At 39.8% G+C, this 27791-nt stretch overlaps 1 protein-coding gene across 1 annotated transcript in view; it reads left to right on the forward strand.

The window, feature by feature from the left end:
- TTBK2 (tau tubulin kinase 2) overlaps nucleotides 1-27791 on the forward strand; it is a 214924-nt gene that overhangs the window by 134896 nt on the left and 52237 nt on the right. Inside the window, exons 7-12 of the mRNA XM_067557906.1 lie at nucleotides 3672-3737; nucleotides 4448-4540; nucleotides 5603-5728; nucleotides 20470-20627; nucleotides 24111-24327; nucleotides 25848-26059. Of these exons, the coding sequence (XP_067414007.1) occupies nucleotides 3672-3737; nucleotides 4448-4540; nucleotides 5603-5728; nucleotides 20470-20627; nucleotides 24111-24327; nucleotides 25848-26059 (872 nt within the window). The remainder of the gene's footprint in view (nucleotides 1-3671; nucleotides 3738-4447; nucleotides 4541-5602; nucleotides 5729-20469; nucleotides 20628-24110; nucleotides 24328-25847; nucleotides 26060-27791) is intronic.

Raw genomic sequence — 27791 nt, forward strand, 5'->3', positions numbered from 1 at the left:
TTAGGGCACATGGCGGCATGCACCTATATCATCCAGCGTGTCAGACTGCACTTCAGAGAGCTGCAGGGTTGGATCACCTGAGTATACTCCTCAGCTGACCGTCACATAGACAGGGTAATCAGGTACCAGCTCAGGTCTTGTCTTCCCTGGACTGGTGGACAGACCTGTTGAATGTTTGCGCAGGAGTTCCCTTCGCACTTCCCAGACTCAGGGGCTTTGGTCATCCCTGGATCTTGCTCTCAATATATCCAAGAACTTTAGGCCATTTATTTGGCTTGTATGGCATTACTCCCGTATATGAGGGGGCAGAGTTTTAGTACTCACAGGCAATACAACAGTCATGTTTTATGTAAACAAACAGGGAAGAGTCCAGTCAATGAAGTTATGCAAAGAGGCAGTCTTGCTTTGGAACTTTTGCATAGCCACATCCATCAACTTCAAAGCAGCCTACCTTCCAGTGATTCAGAACACCCTGGCAGACCACCTGAGCAGATTGTTTGCAGGCCACCATGAATGGTCTTTTTCTCTGGATGTGTCCATCAGCATTTTCCGATGGTGGGGTACTCCCGAGTGGACGCAGTGAAAGAAAACAAGAAATGTTTCTTTTCTGGTCACAGCCCAGGTCACTGTCAGATGCTTTACTCCTGAATTGGTCAAAAGGCCTGCTGTATGCCTTGCCTCCAGTTCTGCTCCTGCCAAAGGTCTTGTACAAGATCAAACAAGACTGGGATCGCATCATACTAATAGCCCCAGCATGATCTCACTAACATTAGTTTTCGTTGCCGCTAGCCCTGTCGGTCAGAACCCCTGTGCCACCCGTGAGAGATGCAGACATGATCTTCCAGGACAGTGGTTGCCTCCTCCATCCCAGTGTACAGGCCCTTCACCTGACAGGATGGATTCTACATAGCTAACTTTCTTGGAGTGTCTTTGCTCTACAGGAGTACAAGAAATTCACCTCAAGAACAGAAAGCCTTCAACGAGGTCTGCTTACTTGCAAAACTGAAGAGATTCTCGATTTAGTCTATACAAAGAGGCATCCACCCAGTCTAAGTTTCGATTCCTCATATCCTAGACTATCTCATGTTCCTGAAAAAATAAGGGCTTGCCAGCAGTTCCATCAGAGTTCACCTGGCAGCAATCTCAGCTTTCCACGCTCTGGTGGATAACAGATTGATCTTGTCTTATCGTGTCTATTAGATTTCAGCCTGGTTCCACAGTGTAGTTTGAATTTAGTTCTAAGAAAGTTGATGGGTCCCCCCTTTGAGCTGCTGGCAACTTGTTCCTTATTACACTTATTTATGAAAGTGCTTTTCTAGGTCATGATTACTTCAGCCAGGAGAGTGAGAGAACTGTGAGCTCTGGTGTCAGAACTTCCTTGCACAGTATTCTTCAAGAATAAGATCTTTCTTTGGCCTCATGCTAAATTCCTGATTAAGGTGGGTTATGGTTTTCACATTAATCAAGAAATTTACTCACCAACCTTCTTTCTGAAGCTGCATTCAAGTAGATGTTAAGAAAAACTACATTCTCTAGATGTTAGAAAGGCTTTGGCTCTTTATCTTGATCGGGCTAAACCATTCAAGTCATCCTCACAGGTTTTTGTGGCAATTTCAGACAGAATAAAGGGCCACTCGATGTCCACTCAGAGAACCTCCTCCTTGATTACAGGCTGTATTAATCTATGCTACTTTTTGGCAGATACAGAACCTCCATCAAAAGTGGTGACTCACTCAACTAGATCCCAGGCAGCTTACTCAGCCTTCAGTCCAAACGTTTGCCTGTTGTATTGGACATATCCATTCTGGGGAATCTAAAAACAAAAAAGCTCTACAGTTGGTAGTAGAAGGGGTTTTCTTTGAAAGCTCCAGTCAAGTGGATGGTTTGGGAACTTACCTTTAATGACATTAATTTTTTTAACATGCAGCAAGAATATTGATACAGCAGTTTGACGCTTAATAAATGCCCAGAGACCAGTAAATCCCATTTTGAAATTGGCCCAAATAAATCTGCTTCCAAAACCATCAATAGTTTTGTGAGTAATGCAACTTACAGTATGATTAAAATAGCTGTTTTAACATTCAGTAAGCAGTTGACAGTGTGAAGTTCCCTGCTTTATATAATTGATAAAAAAGACTAACCTCTTTTGTTTTGGTATAGACCTTAGATATAACAGACTGATGGATTCAATAGAGTGTGGAGAAGATTATGCTTTAAAGTTTGCCTCAAAACTCTAAAGGAATTGTTTTGTGTTCAGTTTTCTTGCCCCCAAATCAAACAAATGGGAAATGATTTGGTTGGGTCTAGTTATCTAGTGGAAATCAAGGTCATTACTCTAAGAAGATGTGTCCCTGTCCTTCCCAGTCACCATAAAAAGAGAAGTATTAGGAAAAACTTACTAACTGCAGGATAGCTAAGCATTGGAATAAATTGTCTAGGAAGGCTGTGAAATCTCCATCATTGGAATTTTTAAGACCAGGTTAGACAAACAGCTGTCAGGGGTGATCTAGATAATACTTAGTCCTGCCATAAGTGCAAAGGACTGGATTAGATGACCTCTCGAAGTACCTTCCAGTCCTACGATTCTATGATTCTGTAATTTCATTTGGTAAAAGTAAATATGTTCCTGAGCTTATTTAGATTCTAACTGGAGATTCTGAGGTCAGTAATGTATTTGATTTTACCTTCTGGGTTCTTGTATTCTTGGGATTTACAGAATGCATCTCTTCTCATACTGAGGACTCTGATGTTTTGGCCATTTAGGGCTGTGATATCAGTATTGTGAAAAAAAAGTGCTACTATTCAGACTATTTGCATCCTTGTGGAATTTTACCTAAATTATAGCAATCTTAGAAACAGCTGTAGGATTTGTATGATTGATTTGTTTATCATTAGGACTGCTGGGCTAAAAACTAATTTCTTTGTAATGGGAGCTGAGATTCTCCTGAAATCTTACAGAAAGACCCTACCTAAATTTACACGATAGAATGGGATTTCTGCAGCATTTCTCCTACTCAGGGTAAAATCTAAGCTCAGAGAAATTCTTTGGGGCATGCCAGCTCTCAGAGAGTCTTGGCTGGGTATTAGATGAAGAAGAGCATGCTTAACATTCACCCACTGGTATATCTGTTATTAAAGGCTTGATTGAAGGGGCTAAATCCTGGTACCTCCCTTATGTGGTAGTAAGGGGCATATAAGACTCAAACATCTTAAGATTGTTCAAAGGTACTTGCATACTTCTGTTCCTTTCATAGTTTAAACTTCAGACTTCCTGAGATTCAGAACCAAGACGTAATCCTCTTGTCAGTGGAGAAAGATATTAGTAGACTCATCAATCATCTTGTTTTTCCTAAGAGCCTCTCCTTGAGGATTTGTCACCTCTTCAAAACAAAAGCTGACCTAGGTACAGGATAGCTTTGCCCTGGACCTAAGCCATGTGTGGATATGCAGCACACCATCTTGACGTCCATTTGAGCCCCCAATGAATCTTTTGCAGTAATATTATATCAGATATATGGGAAAACGAAAGTAAACAGAGGGTCTAAATGACATTTGCCTTTACTCCATTTTCTGTATTGTAGTAAATTGTACATGCTGCTGTGTGTGATCAGGTGACTTATCTTCTGTGATACTGAAAAATATTTATTTTTGTGTTTGTGCTTCTTTGATAGCCACGAGCTGTTGCGGGTTTTCGAGGAACAGTACGGTATGCATCAATCAATGCTCACAGAAACAGGGTGAGTATCTGTGCTTACGTCACACCTGTCAGAGTTCTAGTAATTAAAAATACTGTCAACTGTGTTTATACTATAAAGCTTGCTTCATTTTCTGTGTCACTATGTCAGTCATTATTATATTGGAAGATGTTAAACTATGGAAATATTTAGGAAAGGATAGGTCATTTTTACAGTACTGTAGAAAGCTGAATGTCTTCATAACGATGTTCTGGTTGCAGAAATCATAATACTCATTTTAATAATTACCATCACTTTTTTAATCATACCACAAGATAGTAGAATAGGGAAGATGAAATTATCATGTGATAACATATTATATTTACAGTATGTTCCACTTATCATGATCTCAGTGTGTTAGAGAATTCTGGACAAACTGCTATTGCCAGTGTAATGACATTTCTCTTCACAGTAACATATTCATCACTGTAATCGTATTTTAACATGCTTCCTTTTCTAATTTTTTTCTGTCCTTTTTATTCTTCCATCTGAAGTGATGAGAAAAGAAGAAATTTGTTTTTCTAGTTGCAGTATTATAGGGATCTGTTTTGCAATTTTACTTCTAATAGATTTTGTTGGGAATATACAGTAGTTGAAGTCTCTAGAGCAATACAGGATATAGGAAAGCCCCATTAGTTCTGATTGCATAACAGAAAAGTAAAATAAAGCAGTTAGGAGGTGTAACAAAATTCCATCCCTTTTCTTTTTCACAGGAAATGGGAAGGCATGATGACCTCTGGTCCTTGTTTTACATGTTGGTGGAGTTTGTGGTTGGACAGTTGCCTTGGAGGAAAATAAAAGATAAGGTAAAATCTAGAAACAAGGACCTTGGATGGGCTAAGAGGAATTTCCTTTGGGTTTGTACATAAACACCTTCATGAAAAATCTATGCAAGAATCATTGGTTCATAAAATTCTAATGTTATATTTTGCAGCAGTTTCTAGTGATTTCTTTTTCTTTCTTCACAGTGCTAATGTCATGGCATAAAACGCTGTGGAGTGTTATAAATGGTCTTAGTTTGCAAGGGAATTTAGACTGAGCTTACAGTTTTTACAGATTCATTATAGAGGGCAAATATAAATGTACAGACATTAATTCATGGTCCTAATTTGAAACGAGTGCTTTTTGCCTTCACATACCTTGTGTACAAAATTTCATCTCTAGTTTGATATTTCGTCTTGAAAATAGACATTCAATGTTTGCTGTTAGACAAAGTTAGCCCAGTAGATCTGCGGTGGTGCTGTTGGGCAGATGTCTTATTGGAGATATGCAAAGAAAAAGCAACTTCTGATGGCCTGTGCCCACGACTTGTTTCGACCTGTTTTGAAAGTATAGCATAATCAAAAGCACTTTTTGATGTACTTGGCTATGTTGGTAGATGAAGATGGGCTGTACCAATGATTGTTCCTATTCTTCTGACTTTGGAAACCACAGACTAACTGATATTGAATTGAATAAAAATACTAAAATAATTCTAGTTTGAGGAGCAATTATGTGTCAGAAGTGAACAGAAGTAGATGACATAATAGGACTATTTAATCTCTAATGTCTATTATTCTAATAGAATTGTAATGCCCAGTTATAATCAGTAGTGTCAAATAGTATCCACACACACACAGAGAGTAAATTATATTAGCATTTAATATTCAGTTGGATGTTTTAAAAGACATTTTACATAGATGCTAGGGGATCTTAGCAATGTATAGCAGGATCTCTGGTCCTACCATAACCTAAATGATTAATCACCTTTTCGTACACCCTTCAACTCTGACTAAAAATATTGCACTTAATTCCTGTGAGATATGGTATGAATATTCTACAGTTGGGAATGGAGATGTGATAATGTTTTTTGTGCTAACTGTTCCTAGGAGCAAGTGGGCTCCATAAAAGAGAGATATGACCACAGGCTCATGTTGAAACATCTCCCCCAAGAATTCAACATCTTTCTAGATCACATCTCCAATTTAGATTACTTTACAAAACCTGATTACCAGGTAAGCCTTTTTAACTTTTTGTATTTCTAATTTTTAAATAATCTTGTTTCACCTTATTTTATAATAATTCTCCTTCCTTTGATCTGCTCCTGTGTCCATGACGATAATGATTATGGACTGTTCCACTGTAGAGCTATTTTAATGGCCATTCAGTATTTTGGTGAAGTTTGACACTAGATAGTTTGAAATCTGAAGACTACAACATTGTTCTGCTGGATGACCTATAATGGGCCAAGGTATCATAATCTAGCTTTTGTGAAGGTCGGGTAGAACCAGAGTGCAGTGTAAAGGGCTATATTTTATCTCCAGTTGTGATGTGAGGGGTTCCTTGCAGATAGAAGTCTGCAAACCATTTGTAAACCCTTTCAGCCAATTCTAGGTGGCTTTGAACTCTTCTTAGATGCAGTGCAGACATTCAGATAGGTTGAATGCTGCAAGTATGTGAGAGACTTATGGCATGGACAGGTGGAGTAAACTGTAGTTAGTGTAAAAAGAACTCTGGGTTGATCTGCAGTCAGAGTTATTGTATATGAATTCGGCAAAAGGGAGGAGCAAAACTCAGTCATTCTGGTGGTAAATGATAAAGCAACAGAGGTATTGTTCAAGAATTTGGTTCACTCATTCCATCTGTTCATTGGTCTTGGAGTGATAAGATGAGTAGATATGTAGATCCACATTCAGGAGTTTGAACAATTCTTGCTAGAAATGTGAAATGAACTGTGATCCTTGATCAGATGTGACGTTATATGGTAGACCATGAAGTTTGGAGACATGGTTGAAAAATAGTTGGGCTATGTCATGGAATGCATCCCTGCATTCACACCCTACATACTATTGTAATAATCTTTGTACAGAATATGTCTTGTGAGGTGTCATTTGAAAAATAATATCTCATTGGTCAATAATTTCATGATAAAATATGTAAACATATGTAAAGTTAATAAACATAAGCTGAAATTAAGTCTGAAATGTGTTTGCCAGGAAAGTCTGAGTAAACCAGTTTCTCAAAGACAAAGGACAAGCTGATGCCTCTAACCAGGTGTCCGTTGGTGGACAGTCACATCATCTTCTTCTAGTGCTTGCTCATGTTGATTCTAATTAGGTGTGTGCGCGCCATGCACATAGTCGGAAGGTTTTTCTCCTGGGAGTACTCATTGGGTCAATGCAGGCACCCCCTGCTCACCTGTCGCCTCTTCAATTCCTTCTTACCATCTGTGATTGTCGTTGGAGCCTCTTGCCTCTTCTATTGTTGAACATTCCTCTAGCGTAGTAGTTCTTCAAAACCTGTAAATATTTGTTAGCGTTAGTTAGTTAACAGTAATCAAGTTAATTTGAGAGCTCCCCCGTTTTCTCCCTGAGACTGGGGCATATCTTGGTCCCAAGGATTCAAACTGTTCGAGACCTGCCACAAACCTATGCCAAAGGGAGACTCCCACAAATCCTGTCTCAAGTGCCTTGGGGAAACCCACCAAGCTGACCAGTGCAAGATCTGTAGGGATTTTCAGCCGAGGACTAAAAAGGAAAGGAATGTCAGACTCAAGCACCTCCTTATGGAGCTCTCTGTCCTCACTCGTGCCACTCAGACTCGGCATCCAGCACATTGGTGTGGAGCATGCTAGCCTCTATAAGGGAGGCTACTGCGCCAAAGAGGGACTCGGAACCGAGAGAATCCCAGCACCAGCTTTCTCTGGCACCGAAGACCTGACACCGTTCCCACTCTCCGGTGCCACAAAAGAGGTGGAAAAAGACTGATAGGGGATGTTCAACTACAATGAAGACTGCAGGGGAAGGTAATACCCGGGTGTGTCCCGTGTTGGGACAGTCGGGACCTTCTCCATCTGGGCTGGCACCGTTGACTTCGGCCCTGCAAGGGGTGCCATTGAGTTTGGTGCCATTGGACTCATCCAACTGGGAGAGCCATGGGGGACCTGCATTCTTCTTCGACACCGGACATGTTTGAGGCAACTAGGGACCTGATAGCCATGATGGCACAGCAGTCCCCAACCAGAAGGGAGGAGCAGGAGATAAGACTTCTGGCACTGCATCACATTGCGGTACCATCTAGAGACAAGCCTGCCATGACATGGTACTGGTTGCCCACTCTTTGACACTGTTCCCCAGATCCGTCCCACTCAGCACCGCCATGATCCCCACACTCTGAGTCTCAGTCATCCGGTTCAGAGGCGGAATCCTATGTCTCTAGGTGCAGCCGGCATCGATCGCACTGGCATGACCATAGACAGGAGCAGGGGCAAAATCCCTTAATGGAACTGTGGCCAGTGCAGTGGCAGATGCCGGCGCAATGGCCCTTCTGGACTCCTTGGGCTTACCATCAGGCTCAGGGCTCCTCTTCCAGAAGATCCTACCTGATCGCCTCCCAAGCAAAGGGCTCATGACCATCGGTGACCCAACCATTACCCTGCAGCACTGAGAGGGATGATGAGCCTGGTGTGAAGAGAGAACAGAGCTAGGTGCAGAATCCAGTACCAGTGAGGATCCCGATACCAAGAGGGATGCCCCAAGGGAATCACAGGACTCAGTAGGACAAGAAAATCCAGTCCTACCCAGGGGGTCATCATCATTGTCCCCAGATGAGGTGGTAGCAGGGACTTCAGTTGTTCCACCTCTGGTGGATAATAGAGCCCACCATCAGCTTCTTAGGAGGGTGGCTAAAGCCTGAGCCTCCAAGCAGAAGAGGTGTGGGAGTCGGAATACCCTATGGTAGACATTCTGACACTAGAGGGTCCCTCTAGGGTAGCTCTACCCCTTATCAAGATGATTCAAGCCACCACTAAGATGCTGTGACAAACGCCTGCCTCTATTTTCCCAACAGCTAAGGGGATAGAGCAGAAGTACTTTGCCCCATCCACTGGGCATGAGTATCTTTTTACACACCCACAGCTGGGGTTGCTGGTGGTGGCATCAGCAAATGATAAAGAGAGACAAGGGCAGCAGGCATCGACACCTAAGTCCTAAGCCTCTAAGAATCTGGATCTCTTTGGTAGGAAGGTGTACGCCACCGTGGGGCTCCAACTTTGCATAGCCAATCAGCAAGCCATTCTGAGCCGCTACAATTTTAACTCCTGGGAAGCTATGATGAAATTCAAGGAGTTGCTTCCATATGACTCTAAACAAGAGTTCGCCACAATCATTGAGGAAGGTAAGGCCATGGCAAGAACATAACTTCAGGCAGCCTTGGACACAGCAGACTGCCACGTGGACAATGTCCTAGGGATTGCGATGAGAAGATGCTCATGGCTGCAGGTGTCAGGCCTCCTCCCAGAGGTTCAGCAGACAATACAAGACCTGCCATTTGAAGGCTCTGGGTGGTTTTCAGAGAAAATTGACTCCAAACTGCACAGTGTCAAGGATTCTAGGGCTACCCTGATGTCCTTGGGTCTACATACTCCGAGCACCCAGAGAAAACACTTTAAATCCCAACCTGCCCTACGTTTTTATGCAGTTCAGAGGCAGGACTACTCTAGAAAGAAGGGCAGGAGCAATAGGTACAGGACACCACAGACCCTGCCTAACCACGGTCAGAGCTCAGCGAGACAGCTTTCTAGCTCCAAACAATCTTTTTGAGGGTGCGCCCAAAGGTGACACACCAGTACACACCCAGGATCTTTCCCCGTTTTCTGAATTGTCTATCCTATTTCTACCGGGCATGGACTTGCATCACCTCGGATATTTGGGTGCTGAGCATGGTAGAATTGGGATATTTTCTCCAATTTTCCTCCTTCCCACCCTCCCGCCCCTCTGCTCCATCCCTCTTCAGGGACCCCTCTCACAAGCGACTCCTTATACAGAAGGTTGAAGAACCCTTACAAATAGGAGCAGTGGAGGAGGTGCCTATGGAACTAAGGGGTAAGGGCTTCTGCTCCCAATATTTCCTAATTCCAAAGGCCAAAGGGGGTCTTAGATCCATTCTCAATCTGCAAAACCTCAACAGATTCATGAAGATGAAGACTGGCAAGTCAGGGGCCATTTCAAAGAAAAAGTAGAAGCTCAAGTCAACCTTGTATGGTCAGCCTTCAACAGTCTGGGTCTTTGGTTAAACATGCCCAAATCAACACTATCACCTGCCCAGCAGATTAAGTTTATAAGAGCAGTCCTAGATTTGATTCAGGTGAGGGCACTCCTCCCAATGTCTCGCTTTGATGCTATAGGTTCCATCATAAGGAACCTGAGTCGCTTTCCTACAACTATAATCCCTGCTCTCTTTCCCTGGCATTCATTTTTGCCAAGTCTGCAGCTGCCATAATCCTTCCTGTGTACTACAAAACCCTAGTGCATTGGTTCTGTGCTGAACAGAGACTGGAGCTGTAGTTTCCCTTAAACTTTCCCTTAAACTTTCCTATAGAAGGTCAAGCATACACGCTATTATGAATAATTACCATCATATGTGTTGTATCACCTTATGTCACTTTTCCTTTAGGAGTGGATGCCCACCCCTTTAAATATCTCTTAAAGTGTGATTAACCCCTCCAAAACTCCTCTTGCATAATAGAACAGATGAACTACTATCTTGGGGATGTAATTTGGTCACACTTTTACCTCCTTTGGCACTGCTGTTTCACTCTGTGACGTACTAGTAATGCATTTGATTGCAGCATGGAAGACTTCTTGGTTTAAATGTAATTTAAACAAAAGATATAAACTTTCTCCATTTTTACTCCTTCCTTTTTATGCTATTAAATAAGTTGCTAAAATGAATGGTAAATATAAATGCAGCTGCAAAAAATTCTGACTAGAAAAATTAAGGTTGGTCAAAAGTTGAACAGTAGCATTGTGAACTTTAATTCATGGGGTAAAACTTTCAATAGTGTCTTGAGTCCCATTTTCAAAAGTGACTTAGGAGCCTAAGTCTCATTGAGAGTAATGAAGATGGGTTTTTGAGCATTTTACTCATAATATTACTTTGGAGATTGCAAGAGATGAAGCTGAGGACATCTTTGCATTCTGGAAGACACAAGAAAAAGGCTGAATTGAAAGCTGAATAGGTTTTACCTACTTGCTCTCTTCACTTCTTTCATAAGAACACAGGGGCCAGCCAGAGTCTTGCCCAGCATAATCACTGAGAATTTGAGAGACTAATGCTGAAATGATTACAACACTAAAAACAGGGATATTCATCCAGAAATTAATATGTCTAGGTCAGAGGAACTGCAAAGAGCTAGGGAAATATTCTTCCAAATTAGAGGAGAGCTCAGTTGTAACCTCCTTATACCTTTGAACACATGAATTGGATTGTCTTTGCAATACTTTAGGGAACAAAATATGACCTTGCATACAAATGAGTTAGCAAATATAATTTACATAGAAAGCAGATAGTCTCATCATAGCTAATATTAAAACTGCTAAATAATATGAAACACATGAGGCCAGTTTAGACAGGTAATGACCAACTTGCTCTATACAGAGATAAGGACATCTGTTTCTTCGAGTGACTAGTTATAATTGAGATAATCACTGCCAGAGAATCTTCTCCAAGGTATCAAACTAAGATACAGTTAAACATACTAATCGAGATTGTAAGTAGCTCTTTCAAGAGGCCACTTAACTGATACCATATGGCATTGCATCTATCTTTCATCAACTTACTGGAAGTGTGAGTGATTTATAGAGTACTATTACTTTTCCATCATGTTCCGGTAAATACTGCCATGGTTATAAGCACAGATAATAGAATGGTTCTCTATAACTTTGAACAAACAGAATGACACAAAATCCTAAGTCATAATATCAGTATTGCAGAATATTAATGTTAGCATTTAATGCAACATCACCTCACTGTGTTTCACATTCCATTAAACATGAACATTATTACAGTGAGATAATGTTGGAATTCATAGGAACCCTCAAGTGAGCAGCTGAACCAAAGCTCCCAGGCAATTTATTTTAAATTAGGTAATTTCCTTTCTTGGATCTGTTCATCTCTCTCCAGACCACCATGTTCCTTAAGTTCAGGTCAGCAAGTTCTAGCTTTTCTCTTGCAAGGAGGAGATGCATTAACTCAACCCTGGTAACAGGGGCTTCTGTATACATTCCCATTTATTTTACGTCTGTATCCTGGGGGCCTACTCCTGTTTCCATTGAAGTCAGTTGGAGTTTTGTCATTGACCTGAGTGGGAGCAGGACCGAGTCTCTGGTTTCTTCACAGGTTTAAAGTGGAGGACAATAAATGCGGCTACAATAATTGTCCTGTGTTGTAAATTTCCATTTTGTAATCCATATAATAGAAGAAACTGACCACTTCATCCACTCCGCCCCCTACTTTCTCCACCCTTTATCTAGGATGTGGGAAAACTATCAGGAGCTAATTAAGAGTCAGTAAACCTCTTCATGCTGGCCTTTCAAATAAACTTGTTTGATTTGTAGATAATGATATACTGTATACTTGCTGAGCTGTACACTGCAGAGAATGAATCTGAATAAGTGCATCATATTAACTAATTCTGGAATTACAACTTTCAGAAGACTTCGGATAAGGATATTCATCATCACCATTAAATTATGCTTGGGTATGTGAAACGAATTAGCTTTCCTCTAGGAACATTTTCTTTCATAATATTCCACATTCATACAACTCTGCAGTTCCAAAGTAGAGCCTATTTATGTGAAACGTCAGCGAATTGTGCATTGGTTCTCTTCTTTTCACACAACATATTCAGACAAATTAAAGCTGACCTGATTAGATGGCCACTAATGTATCAGTATTTCTAAGAAGGCAGAAAACAGCAGCATCTGAAGCACTGTTATTGCATTTGTTTATCAATTTATTCTGTGTTATATTTATCTTATAGCTTTACTGCTTCTGTCTCCAGGAGACCCAGCAGACCAATGCCATCGACATTTTTCCTTAAGTTGAAATTTGTGGAGTTTTGTCTGAGAAACATATTTCTTTCTCACTGCAGCTTTTTAGCTATCTGTTGCAATAAAATTGTTTCTTCTGCTGGAAGGTACCTTCCTGTATTTACCATCGAGTTGGCTGATCAGACAGCATAACATAATGCCACTCCTTTTTTTTTTAATTCCTATTGATAGCTTGACTTGCTAATATTAGCAGACAAATCAAGATCTAAGATTTTAAATGAGAACTGGAAATATCAAATGATATCAGGTTTCTCATTTACCAGTGCATTCATCTTTCTTTCTTTCTTTCTTTACAATACAAACTAAAATTTCATATAGACCATCATCATTCACCTAGACAGCAGGGGTCCATTGCGACAATCCCCTATGGCCTCTACTAACAGCTTTGTTCCATTCACGTCTAATGCTAGCAGATGAGCCATCTGTTGCAACCAGGTTAGCTGCTGGCGACCAGGTAGTCTCTTCCAGTTTAGGGGTGGCTGGTGACCAGAGCCTATGTTCAGGGTGCACTTAATCACTTTGTGGGCTGGGATAGAGCTGTCCATGCGAGCCACATGTCCAAATAGTGAGGACCGAAGACAGCAGATGAAGTCTTTGATGCTGTGGAGTTGAGTTCTGGAGGCATCTTTATTGTTTCTTACAAAATAAAACCAGTTTGTGTGTAATAGTTGCCTTTGATAGCACATGTGAAATGCCTCCAGACACTGAATATCATCTTTAAGTAGAGTCCAGGTTTCACAGCTGTACAGAAGAATGGGCATGATGCATGGCTAGTAAAGCTGGACTTTGATGCCATCAGACAGTTCTTGCTGGCGCAAAGCCTTCTGGAAGGATTGCATTGCAGAGGCAGCAAGTCCTATCCTCCTTATGATGTCGGGCTGGCACTGTACACTAGAAGACTGCTTGCAGCCCAAGTAAATCAATTCTTCGACGGTGTCAACTGTGTTTTCATTTACTATTATGCCAGGCATATCGTTACCAGTACCCAGATTTTGGATCTTGGTCTTTTCCCAGGATATCTGTAGGCCAAGTGCTGCAGATTCGTGTTAAAAGCTTGCAACAATAACTGAAGTTCGAGGTGAGTTCATTCAACAGGTCAATGTCATCGGCCTAGTCCAAGTCCGAAAGACGTCGTGCACCTAACTGGATGCCATTGTGTCGCACGACTCATTCTAAGATACAGTCAATTGCTCGACAGAACAGTGTGGGTGCAAGTATGCATCCTTGACGAACACGTGAGGTGGTGTTGAACCATTCAGTATAGCCATTTCTGATCCTTATCTTGGCTATAGTTCTGTTGTGGAGGTCCTTTATGAGATGGCAGATAAGTGATTGAACTCCTATCCCTTTCAATGCCTTCCACGATGCATTTTGGTCTACAGAGTCGAATGCTGCCTTCAGGTCCATATAAGCGACATGGAGTGGCCGATTGAACTCTCTATGTAGCTCAGACAGCAGTCTTAATGCCAGTATTGCATCCATTGTTGACTGTCCAGTTGTGAACCCAGACTGTTCAGGGCAGCGTTTGGCTGAAAGCAGTGGCTGAAGTCTAGCCAAAAGCATGTGAGAAAATATCTTGCCCGGTACTGACAGCAGAGTTACAGGGCAGTAACTGCTGCACTCAGCTCGTGGACCCTTGCTGTTACAGAGGGCCAGCACTATGCCCTCCTTCCATTTGGCAGGTACCTTCCCTCTCATCCACATCCTGGGAAATAACTTGTGTAAAGTGCTGCTCACTGGCTCAATAGCACATTTCAATAGCTCCGGTGGAATAAATTTGCAACCTGCTGCTCGACCTTTGGAGCATCGTAATTGCAGCTCATACCCCGTTCAGTGTTGGTGCGTCCACTGATACTATGAGATACAATGACTTGTTTATACTATTCTATATATTATACACTGAAATGTAAGTACAATATTTATATTTCAATCAATTTATTTTATAATCTTATGGTAAAAGTGAAAAAATAAGCAATTTTTCAGTAATAGTGTGGTGCGACACTTTTGTATTTTTACATCTAATTTTGTAAGCAATTAGTTTTAAGTGAGGCGAAACTTGGGGTATGCAAGGCAAATCAGACTTCTGAAAGGGGTACAGTAGCTGGAAAGGTTGAGAGCCACAGATCTAGTCCATCCTCCCATGCCGAGGCAGGACCAAATATACTTAATCCTAGACCACCACATTGTTGACTTCTATTCAATTTGTGATCCCCTACAGCTCCCAGATCCTTTTTACCAGTCTACTGTCTAGCCAGTTTTTCCTTATTTTTTAGTTGTGCATTTGATTTTTTTAGGCCAGTAATCCTGTCAAAGAAGGAAATTTGGTTGGTTTGGCATGATTTGTTCTTGACAAATCCATATTAGCTATTACTTATCACCCTGTTATCCTTTAGGTGCTTACAAATAGATTGTTTAATATTTGTTCCAATCTCTTTCCAGGTATTGAAGTTAGTTTGACAGGTCTGTAATTCCCTGGTACCTCTTTGTTCTCTTATATTAAAGATAGGTAGTATATTTGCCCTGCTCTATTCCTGTAGGTTCTCATTTATCCTCTGTGAGTTCTCAAAGATACTTGCTAATGGTTCCAAGATTGCTTTAGCTAGTTTCTTAAGTACCCTAGCATGAATTTGATCAGACTGTGCCAACCTGAATACATTTAAGTTATCAAATATTCTTTAGTCTGTTCTTTCCTTATTCTGGCTGCTTGTTAATATTAATTCTTTTAAGCATTTTGGCACAGTTAACCTTTTTAGTGAAGACTAAAGCAAAATAGGCGTTAAACACCTCAGCCTTCTTGGTGTCATCCATTATTAGCTGTCCTTCCCTATTAAGTGGTTCTACACTTCACTTTCTCTTCTTCTTGTTGTTAATGTATGTATAGAACTTCTTTTTATTGCCTTTTATGTCCCCAGTTTAATGAAATTATGATGGCATCCATAGGCCTTAGTCAGAATTGACTTCATACAATTTTGGAGTACTGAACAAGCATGTTTATTGACACGGTCCCTGCCTTGAAGAGTTTACAGCCTAAGAATATTGACAACATATGACAAGAGTGGGAGAGGGACAACATAAAATACATTTAATTTATACAGTTGTTTATGTCACATATATCAACTTTGAAAACAGTCAGAATAAATATCAGCTATCTCTTAGTGCCTCTCAGTTTTCACCCATCATTATTTGGTGGATATTATGTAAGCACTGCAGCAGAAGTGAGTCTTGAGAAAGGCTTTCAAGGAGGAAAGGGAAGTGACCTTACAGATTATTTCAGAGAACATTTAATGTTAGGGGGCAGCAAGAAGATGTTTGTGGCAGAAATGAGCAGTAGAGTCGGGCATTGCTAGCTGAGCAATGAAGCTGTGGACAATGCAATAGGAGACCAAAGTGGATGGGAGTGGGTAGAATTGTAAGGAACCTTGAAGGTGAGGACATAAGGCTTGAACTTGATATGATGAGGGAAAAAGGAACCATATAGTGGAGGGATTGAACAAAGGTATGTGGGAGGGAGGCACGTTATTTGATTAGAGCAGGGATGTCAAACTCATTTGCTATGGCGGGCCAGATTTGAATTAAATGTACTTCAAGTGGGCCATACATACCATGAATGGAAATACTAGGCACAACCATTTTTATGTAGTATTATATTTTATTTGCTAGATATCAGCGATATAAAAACTGCAGTAAATTCACTTCTACAACAACTACTATTTTACGATTAAAAGAATCAATCAATGATTAAGAATTATAGTACTTTATTTACTGCTACTGCTGCTTCCTGATGCCTGACACCTCTTACTTTGGACCACTGCATCAAAGTCTGGAGCAAGGGACTAGGCTGTGGCAAGCTTGAGTATTGCATTCAGGTGTGCATCAATAAGTTGAGAACGAAATCTTGACTTGTTGATATTCATTACAGAAAAGAGCTGTTCACAGACATATGTTGTACCAAACATGGACAGAATTTTTGAAGCAAAAGACTTCAGCCTGGGATAATTTGGTCCTACATACTGATAAAATGTTCCAACATCAACACTGGAAAACTTATCCCTCAGAATAGAATCACACTGCAGTTTGATTATTTCCATCTGAAGCTCCTCTGAGACCTCGTGCACATTGACAGAAAACGGGTTACGGAAAATTGCAAAGTCTTTCTCAAGGTATTTGAAGTCAGAAAATCTTGCTTGGAAATCATTTCTTAAGTTGGAAATTTTGCTGCTGTACTTTTTTATGAGAGCATCACAATGAAACTCAGCTGTGTTGCGTCGAGATTTTAAAGTTGGAAAGTGTGCGGGATTATTATCTGAAAGTTGCTTTTCCCAAAGTTGAAGCTTAATCTCGAAAGCACTAATGCTGTCAGAAACATCTGTCAGCAATTTGTTGCGCCCCTGCATCTTTGTGTTGAGACAGTTCAGGTGTTCTGTGATGTCTACCATAAAAGCAAGATCTTGAAGCCATTCATTATCCTGCAGTTCAGGCATAACCTTTCCTTTCTGATTCAAAAACAATTGTATTTCACCATGCAATTCGTAAAAGCGTTTCAGTACAACCCCCTGACTTAGCCAACGAACATCAGTGTGATATGGTAACCCATGGGGTTTCTCAGTTACTTCCAGAAGGCAGTTGAACTGCCTGGGGTTAAGGCCTCTTGCTCGTATAAAATGAACTGTTTTTATAACCACATCCAAAACATCCAGTTTCAGTGTTTTTCTGCACAGTACTTCTTGGTGTAAAATGCAATGTAAGTTACAAAAATGATATTGCGGATTGACAGCAAGCAATTTTTCCTTTAACTTTGCAGCAACTCCAGCTTTTCCACCCACCATTTGTGGTGCTCCGTCTGTAGCCAGACTCACAGCTTGCATCCAATCTACACCTAATCTGTCCAAAGTTTCCACCAAATTATTGAAGATATCGTCACCTGTTGTTGTGTCTTTCATCAGAGCCAATTCTACAAACTCTTCTGTTATGCGCATAATTTTATTAACACCACAAATGAAAATTGCAAGCTATGCCACATCAGTAACATCCGTACTGTCATCAACTGCAATCGAAAATGCAATAAAGGACTTGACTCTGTCCTTCAGTTGATTGTTAAGGCTCTCTGACAAATCACTGATTCTCTCAACGACTGTGTTTCTCAAGAGGCTTATATTTGAAAAGGCTTGCCGTTTATCCGGACATATTAATTCTGCAGTCATTAACATGCATTTCTTTATAATTTCCCCATCTGAAAAAGGTTTTGATGACTGTGCTAGTTCATTTGCAATCATGTAGCTTGCCTTAACGGCAGCATCGCTTACTTGATGGGCATTTGTAAATAGCGATTGCTGCTTTGTCAAGAACTTCTCCAGTTCAGAAACTTTATCCTCACGCAACTTCCCAATATATTTATCATACTTCTCAACATGCTTGGTATCATGGTGCCTCCGAACATTGTACTCTTTGGCAACAGCTACATGTTGCGTACAAATCAAACATGTTGGCTTTCCATTCAGTTCGGCAAAGAAATCAAAATTTCTCCATTTCTCTTGAACCACATGACATTCTTTATCTGTTTTTCTTTTCTTCAATAACATAATTACAGGACCCTACACAAGGCTGTGTAAAGACACAAGGCTGTGTATATATGTACAAGGCCCAGATTACAAAGGTTGTGTATGCAAGATATCACCATAACAGTCTGACATACCCAGCGTTCTGCGATACCACGCGGTATTGTTTGTCTCAATTACTTAGCTGTAAAACCCTCCTACAATGTGTGGAACTATCACAGTTTGATGGTATTTTACTTTGCAGGGCTACAGTGATATTTTGAAGACTTGTTGTTCTATAGGAGAATTGAGTAACCCCAAAATTATTCAGTGGAAGAGATGTGCCTTTACTAGGCACCAGAGGGAGAAGGAGCATATATCTTTCATTCTGAACAAATCTAATATAACAATTGGCTTCTGTCTTTCCTAAGCTATTTGCCAATGTATTTTTGGGACAGTTCTTCTGGAAAGATGTATGGATGGCAATAGCAACTGAAGTGGGAGAAAATGGTAAACTGTGAGCAGCAGTAGGAAGGTTTTTCTGCAGCTGAAAGTAGCGAGTATTTTGAAATGAGTGGGCTGGGAAGAAGCAGTTCTGCCCCCTGCGATGCCCTGAGACCACACTCTCTCGTCTCCCACCTTTTGGAGCACAGTCTTGCACAAACAGCACTCTGCACAATGCCCCAAGATCACACTGTCCCTCTCCCGCCTTTTGGAGCGCTGTGTCTCGTGCACACAGCGCTCCACGCGCTGTCACCAGAGTACACAGATCTTGTGGCAGTGCACGCTGCCACGAGATCTTGCGGCATTGTACCCTCTGGCAGCAGTGTGTGACGCCATGACATCTCGCAGCAGCACACGCTGCTGCCAGAGTACAACGCCGCGAGATCTTGCGGCAGTGTGTGCTGCCTCCAGGGGCTGGACCAAAAAGGTTGGTGGGCCATATCCGACCCGTGGGCCGGATGTTTGACACCCCTGTATTAGAGCAGTAGGTCAGGAAGATGAGTTTAGTGACTGCCTTTTGTTAAGAACTGGAGCAGGGGCTATGATTTTTAGGAAAGTGAGAGAGGAGGAGTTGGCAGTATTCCAGATGAGATATGATGACAGTCTATCCTAGAGCTTTAGCTGTCTGGGCAGAAAGAAAAGCTTGGATTTTAGGACTGTTTTGCAGGTAGAAGTGGCAAGATTATGGACATAACCTGCCCATAAGTAACTGGATTGAGGAAATTTTTCCAGAGGGTAGAGGGAAATATATACGTCTCTTACTTCTCATTAAAATGTAATGGTCTTTATAAGCCTTTTATAGCACAGAGGCAGAAAGGAAAACTTGAGTGTGTAGGTTTCTTGTAGAAAGACTGACATTAGAACCAGGTACGCCTTAGCTTCCCTAAAGTTCAAACAATGTAAAAGATAATAAATCACAATCCCTCCCAGGATACAAAGGAGTTGGTTCATGCCACCTGGCTTTAATACTTCTTTTCACTTTCTGAATCCCTACTCAGAGTTTCCCACTGAGTTCTGGCTTCCCGAAGAAAAATAAAATCATTATACTCTCATCTTGTATACTCCTTATCCATTGTCTTGCTTTCTAATGGGACACCTGATATGTTCTTTCACCCTCATCTGTCTGGAGAAACATATGATGCCATTCTGCAATCCATTAGACATTCCTGGTGTGCTCGTATGCCTCCCCCTTCCCACAGAAGCCCATGGGTACTGGAATTATCCACACTCCTCTATAGAGACTCCTGATGACCATACTTCTTCATATATACTGATGGTTTTCTATGCACTATCCATTAGGCCTCCCAGTATGCTCCTTTGCTTCTTTTTTTGTAAGAAGCACAACTTTTTTCACAAACCACAATACTACATATCTTATCTTGGATGGAAGGAGACTGAAAAATGTTATACTTGATGTAAGTAATATAAATAAGTTTGTCCTAGTTTCTCTTTCCATACTCCGGGGTTTGAGTAATGTTATAAATTTCAGTATTTCAATTTTTTTTTAGAATTATTATTTTGTTTAAAAGAAATGGTTAAAAAAAAACAAAACACCCAACACACGAAGCAGTTAAGAAGTAGCAATGCTTAAAGTGCGAGTTGATAATTTCAAGATAAATAGTGTTAATGCACATTCTGAGTGACAGGTGGGGCATTTGTGATATAGTACTTTTGATAAACCTCGCCTTTTTGACAATTAACTGTCAGAAAAAATCTTAAAGGAGAGCCACATGTTAGAAAAGTCTTATGGGGAGACTGAGTCTGGAATGCTTTATCTTTCTCTTATTCAAAGAAACAAGGTTAATTAACTCTTTTCTTTATCTTTAGCTTCTCATGTCTGTGTTTGACAGTAGCATGAAAACTTCTGGAGTCACTGAAAGTGACCCTTTTGACTGGGAGAAGAGTGGAACTGATGGCTCTCTGACGACAACAACAACATCAACTACTCCTCAGCTACACACTCGCCTGACCCCAGCTGCAATTGGGTATGTGCAAGCATTTCCTATGTTGACCTAAAAAGAAAATCCATAGCATCAGGGGAAAGATACATCTGTTTCTCCAGAATGTTAACTAATAGGGTACTGAAAGATACTAAGTCTCCATTTGGTCACTATTGAGCCTCTTCTCAAAAGAAAAAAGTGCTGCTGTTCTAAACATACAGGAGTTAGGAATGTTGGTAGAGGTCTGGGTTAAGAAATCACTTTATAAGATTCCCATTTTCCACTCAACCTTTTGCCAAAGCCTGTGTTAAGAATCCAAGGGCTGATCCCTAGCTCACTGAACTCAATGAAAGACTTCCATTGCCTTCAGTGAGTTTTAAATCAGGTAACTAAAGAGGAGCACTTGCTGCAGCTTCCATTTTCAATTCCAAAATGAAACTTTTTTATCACTAAGATTGAAAATAAAATTTGGGTCTATATTGTATGTAGTGAGGTCTTTGAATCCTGAACCTCAATTACATTTTAAAGTCAAAAGAAAGTGGATCTTCTGATAGCTTATTGGAAGAGTAGGGAAATTAGAATGCCTACCTGCCTAATCTAGGTTTTGGGTAGGTAGGTTTTTTAGGAGATAACTTCCATATCACCACCTAGGGAGCTTTGATAATGGAGCAGGGAATCCATTGGATTTGGGTTCCTTCTGGATGAGAAATTCTGGAACTCCAGACAAAACATATGATAGATATCCTTTCCACTATTTCAAGATAACCTGTATTAAAGATCAACTCAGACAACATGAGTCAGGATATCATTAGCAACTTCTCAGTGTTTCAGAGACAGATAGTGTGAAATGCTGGATTGACCTCAGTGGATGCAGGATTTCACCAGCGTTGTCCATCACTAGCAATGGCTGTGAACAGACTCCTCCTAGACAACAGACTTGAATACCAATTCCAGTGCTCTCAGACAGCACCAGCTGCTATATGACAACCTGGCCATCACATTTTTAGGAAAAGACTTGCACTCACATTTAGCTGTAGATCTGTTACTGGGGCTAGGGAACCAAAACAAACATTAAATATGTATGTTTTCTATAAAGAATTTTATGGTTGTATATTTGGATGTTTAATAGCTATAACATCAGAAAATACTGCTTTGGTCAGAATTGTTATTGTAAATATACTACATGTGAACTGTCTGGTGCTCCAAAATTCTCATCAGGTTCTGTGTTTTGTCCTTCCACAATATTTGTCTTCCTCAATTATTAAAGGATTGGTTATAGATCAAGTGAATTATTCCATTAGTAAACTTTTCACTTTTTATCTGGAGTTGGCAGATATGGGTTTTCTGGAGACTTTCATTGCTTCTTTTTTTGTTTTTACTTTCCAAATGTGAAGAAATCTTTATCTACTCCAAACATGGTGATGTAATTGCTATTTGTGGAGATGTTTGAGTCCAGTTCCCTTTGTCTGGATTGATACTTGAAAAATTAACTGAAAGTCTATATTAAGTAAATAATAATACAGTTTGAAATTTCCCATCACTAACAGTGTATTTGAAGACTAAAATTGTAACTATACATTTAAATTTTAAAACAAAGTATCTGACAATCTGTATCTTCTTTATTTACCTGCTCAAACTTTCTAAGGAGAGAAAACGGAATCCTAGGAACTAAAAGAATCATAGACATGTTTCTTCAAATCCTAATTTTGATATTTCTGTGAGTTCAGAGTTTCATGTTTCCCCTGGAAGAGCTGTTGACAATATAAGCACCTAGAACAGTGCATGGGAGAACAGAATATTCTCTATTTTAGTTGGTTGTAATGTCATCAACTGAGGGGAAATACAGAACCTCCGAAAGTGGGTCTTGAAAGGTAATTAAAATAATATTTCAAATTCCTTTAAAACAGCAGTTTTAAGCCTACACACTTTAATAGTTTAATTATTAAAATGCATTGACATTCACCATTAAGATCTTAAAATTCTGTAATGGACTCAGTTGAACTCAGTCCTGATAATAGAAGCTAATTTTGTTGAAAGGGAAATTTTCACCCTTCCAAGAAGAATTTATTGTGGTCTCTTCAAATAGAGACCTATTGTGATTTTATAAAATTAGTTTTGATTCTCTCTTGCACCTGATTAGGAATACAAAGCTGTATCTGGTCTGTCATATGTAGTCATAAAATGGACTCTGTCAACTTAAATTTGTCTCAGAATTTAAACTCTGTAATTTGCAAAATAAACATTTTATAAAATCTAAGATCAATGGAAATGTTTTAGGATTTCTTTAAATAAATATTCAGTTACAACATATTTATTTAAAAAAAATAATCAGCAACCTGGCTGTTTGAAACACTGATTTTGCACAATAAGAACCTGAAATTGAAATTGACTAAACAAAAGAGAAATTGATATCTTTGAGTTTCATTGTCCAAGCAACAATGCAAAAATAATGGGTATGAATAGTGACATTTAGAAATAGCAAGATAGATTTTTAAAATCTTTAAAATGATCTAAAATGTTACTAACAACATAGGTAAATAAAGGTATTTGTTTATAACAGATTAAGTGTCCCTTTACATCCTTATTTGCCTGATGCCTGTAAAATAGCTGGTGAACATGTTATGCTGGTTAAAATAATATGAAATCACTGACTGTGATCTTCTCTTCCTTTAAGCAGTCAAGAGATTGTATATGTCAAACTGTGACTAAGCCAATAGTTTAACTATAATTCTCATAGAAATACAGAAGTCAGGAAAAATAAAGAAAAAGATTAGAATACAATGAATGGCACCAGTTAGCATTTATCCTTTGTCTCACAGGGCAAGTCCTTGAAGCCAAGAGTCATGCTATTTGAGGTCATAATTGTGATTTACACCTTTTTTATGCACTGCTTATTTGCTCAGTATATTTCGATATTTCATAATAAGTTGGAAAGCAATCTGTCATCTCTGGAAAGTAGGCACTATAACAGCCTGGGCTAGATACATTAAATGAATTCAAGGTGGATTTCAGCCATTCAGCCTTCGTGAAGGGATTTATATCCCATATGTATTCCTGAAAACCACTAAGAAGAGAATTTCAATTCCAGTTACTGAAAACTATCCTGTGGTGGGACAAAATGCCTTCTGAATTTCATTCCAGAAGGGCCTACATTTCAGTGAATACATATTGTTTCTACTGAATAGTGTTTGCTAATCTCTTTGAGATCCAAAGAAGAAAAGTATTATACTTATATGAATGCAATGTAGTATAATAAGATATGATATAAAATATAACATATATGTTCAACAGAAGGACTCAGGAAGAATGTGATTTCCAGCTTTAGAAAGTAACTTAAAAGTCAATAGAAAAACTGCTTTTAAAAGGTTTTCTTCATTCTCATAACTGAGTAATATATAGTTTTATGATATGATATAATTTTTCAAATCTTGTGTTGGATGGAAGATTTAATACTGAAGTCTGTGCCTTGAGCATATGGGGAATGCCAAAATCATTTCACTTCATTACTTCTCATTTCTTCCTTTGTAGAATAGCCAATGCCACTCCTATCCCAGGAGATTTGCTGCGAGAGAATACGGATGAGGTGTTTCCAGATGAGCAATTCAGTGATGGGGAGAATGGTATCCCTATTGGAGTCTCACCAGAGAAACTGCCTGGGTCCCCTGGGCATCAGTGTCCTCAGGAAAAAGATGTCTGGGAGGAGATGGATGCCAACAGAAAGAAAATTAAGCTGGGGATCTGTAAGGTATTTATAGAACTGCAGTGGAAAAAACCTCTTTCAGCAATTTCCTGGTGTCATCAGGAACATGATAATGTGGCATGACGAGTAATAGGAGAGCAAATACCCATTTGACATTTGAAATACTCTGTAGTTTACCGAGAGAGAATGGTTTTCCAAAGAAGAGGGCTGCATGGTTCAATGGGTTAATGCTCTTTTCATTTCTAAAGGCCATGATTCATATTGGGTTCAAAGATGGTTTTATTTCCTAGTCACTGAATGAGGTCAAAAGTGTTTTCAAGCACTTTCCTTGGAAGTAATTAAGGGTGAAGATGTGAAAATAGATCCCACCTAACTCTGCAGTCAACAAATGGAATATGATTGGTATTCTCCATTTAGTCACTAGTGCATGCTTGTCTTCATAATGTGACATATCACTCAGTTTGCAGTGAGTAGAATCCAGTTACTGCAAAAGTACTAAAGGTCAAAATTAAGGTACAATAACTAATTCATGGAAGGGGAACTTGCTTAGTGCTTGTCTGCATTATAGCTGGCTCTTGACAGTGATCCCTCTCTCACTATCATTACTTCTATTATTCGCTTCTTATAATCACTAAAATTCATAATCAAACAATTGTAGCCAGTGCTCCTCTGATGAGAAAATGGCATCAGTAGCTGAAAGAAGATATTACTGAAGTGTTCTTTAAGTGAAAATACTATCTAGTGGTAGGGCTGGATATTATTTTTCCAGGTATAGATAAAATGTGTTGTGGGGATGCCAGACTGCTAAGATACTTATTTTTGTACTTGGTTAATGTGTATTAGTTTTTTTAAGGGGAAATGGCAGAAGACAGATGGACCTTTTTCTCTCTTGGGGCCAAATTCACTTCTGGTATAAGCAGATACAAGTGTCATTGGTATCAGTGGGAATTATATCTGCTTATACTAGGGATCAGCGTGGTCCTTCAACTCTAAATCATACCAGTAGATATACAAAGTGAGATGCGGTTGGACATTTGATTTTAATTTTTGATACACATTGCTCTAAACTACTTTGTAGACTTTGGGTGCAGTGGTATTGCATGTCTCAGAAACACATATGGATGAGTTAACATGGAGACTAACCTTTCATCAATTAAAGAAAAAAAGGCTATGACTGCAAAGCACTATGAAGAAGCTTCTAGGCTTCTGAATTCAGCCTGCTATTGGTGAGAATTCCAAAAATGGGAGTGGGGGATCAGTATAGATCTAAAATCTGGGAATTTTATTGTTTTCTTCTAATTCCTTCTGTCCTGAGACTTAATCAAACCCATAATATTGCTGGCACTTAATCCCTAATTTAGACTGATGCTTTAGGAAACTGGTAGCTGATGGGCACATATAAACTATATGAAATACGGCATGAACTTCTGCTGAAGGAGCATTCTCAATATGAATTGGTTTGACAAAGGATAAAAGACATGCACTGCATAAACTGTTATGTCTTCCTCTAATTCAGCACTCCTAATGAATTAAATTTTTATTTCTCTTGTGCTTTATTTGCACAGGCTTCTACAGAGGAGGAAAACAGCCATGGACCAGTGAACGGAATGCTTAATGCACCAAGCCTTGGTTCCCCAATTCGAGTCCGCTCAGAGACCACCCTGCCAGACAGGGATGTTCCACTGGTGCGAAAATTACGTTCAATCCACAGCTTTGAACTGGAGAAACGTCTGACCTTGGAGTCAAAGCCAGACACTGATACATTTCTTGAGATCTGGTAAAGGGAATATTTCTATCTCACTTTTATGCTTGGATATTTTAGGGGCTTGTTGCCTTAGACTATATCTTCTGTTCTCTAGTACTGTATCCAGTGGTCAGTGAAATCCAGAAATGACGTTCTGAGCTATACTTATGCCAACTATGACTAGTAATGTTTACTGGATTTATAGTATTTCTGAGGAAAGTCACTTGCTTTTACCCCTTTTTGCATTTTTAAGTTGCATTTTTATTAAATTTTTGGCTATTTACACTGAGCCACAGATGTGCATGGTGTTTTATAGACAAATAAAGACAGAATCCCTACCTGAAGGAATTCTTAGTTTAAGGGCCAAGTTCTATCACACTTCTGTTGATTAGCACTTCATGAGTAGTCTTGTTGACTTCAGTGGGACTCCTTATGGCAGTCAGTGCAACACAATTTGGATAAAGATTACAGAATCAAGTGCTAAATTAAGACATGGGGGATAGAGTACCTCCGGTAAGATGGAATGTGTATGAGGAGCAGGGTTATGTGAAATAAAACAATGAGGTTACTTGTTTCTGTAGTGCATGCTTCATTAGCTAGAGTTTTATTTTATATTTCTAAAGTTGTCAGGAGTGCACCGGTGTTGAAAAGCTTATTAGGAGAGGTGGGTTTTGAGAAAGAATTTAAAGGTGGAGAAGGAGGTTGTATGGGTATAGGATCAGGGAATTTAGTCCAGCTGAAGGGAGTATTATGGGAGGATGACACAGGGAGGCTGAAGGGAAGGGGTATTGGCAGAGCACAGAGCCTAAGTGGGGAAGCAGTAGAAGAAGAGAGTTGAAATGTAGGCAGTGGTAGAGCTCTGTTGAGCCTTGAACATGAGAACAAGGAATTTGAATTTGATGCAGAGCTTATGTGAATAGAGGAAGACATGATCAGAGCAGACAGAGAGGAAAAGGAATTTAGTAGTAGTATTTTGGGTAAACGAAAGGGTTCAAAGAGTGAGTTGTGTAAAAACTGAAACTGAGACATAGAGCTGTATATCATACTTAATTAAAAACAAAGAACTGCAGCTATTTCACACAATTAATAGAACTAAAGTTTCATCATTTCCTTAGTACCCTGTCCCCACTCACAGTGGACAACAAGAGAGAAATTTACATTCCTGAGCAATAAAAACTCATTAGTGTTCTTCAATAAACCTCTGACTAAACAAGAGAACGTGCCGTGCTGCAGAGAGACGGGATGAATGTCTGTGTATCACAAAGCAAAACTGCAGTAGTTAGTCAGAAAATCCTTGCAGGTAGATAAAAGGATATATTTAGGATGGTTTATTACATAGTACTAACAAAGTTATGAAACAAAAATAAAGTCAATGTGGTACATGGTTATTCTTATGCCACACTCGGTCTCCTAATCTCCTTTTCTCATTCAGTACCAAAAGGCAAGTACTGAATGTAGGCTGAAATGTTTTGGCATTAATTCATGCTGGCTCCCTCTCTTTATTTACAGTTTTCCCAACTTTGATCACCTTTCTGCCTCCTTCCCCTTATTTTCAGTAAGATTGCTGTTGAGCCCTTATTTGCCAGGAGTTTCATGTTCACATGCAAAACATTTGTTTGCAGGCATCTTCATAACTAGAGCCCTGCTTGGATAAAAAAATGTAGATCTGCATCCAATCTGCATTTGCGAGAATCAATTTATATCTAAACTGCCATCCTCAGTCTATCTTTTCTATCACATCCACATTGCACCTGCAGTCCTGGGG

Source organism: Emydura macquarii, unplaced genomic scaffold, assembly GCF_026122565.2.
Source record: "Emydura macquarii macquarii isolate MOO-44397 ecotype Brisbane River unplaced genomic scaffold, CSIRO-AGI_Emac_v2 contig_1876, whole genome shotgun sequence".
In the NCBI taxonomy this organism is placed as follows: Eukaryota; Metazoa; Chordata; order Testudines; family Chelidae; genus Emydura; species Emydura macquarii.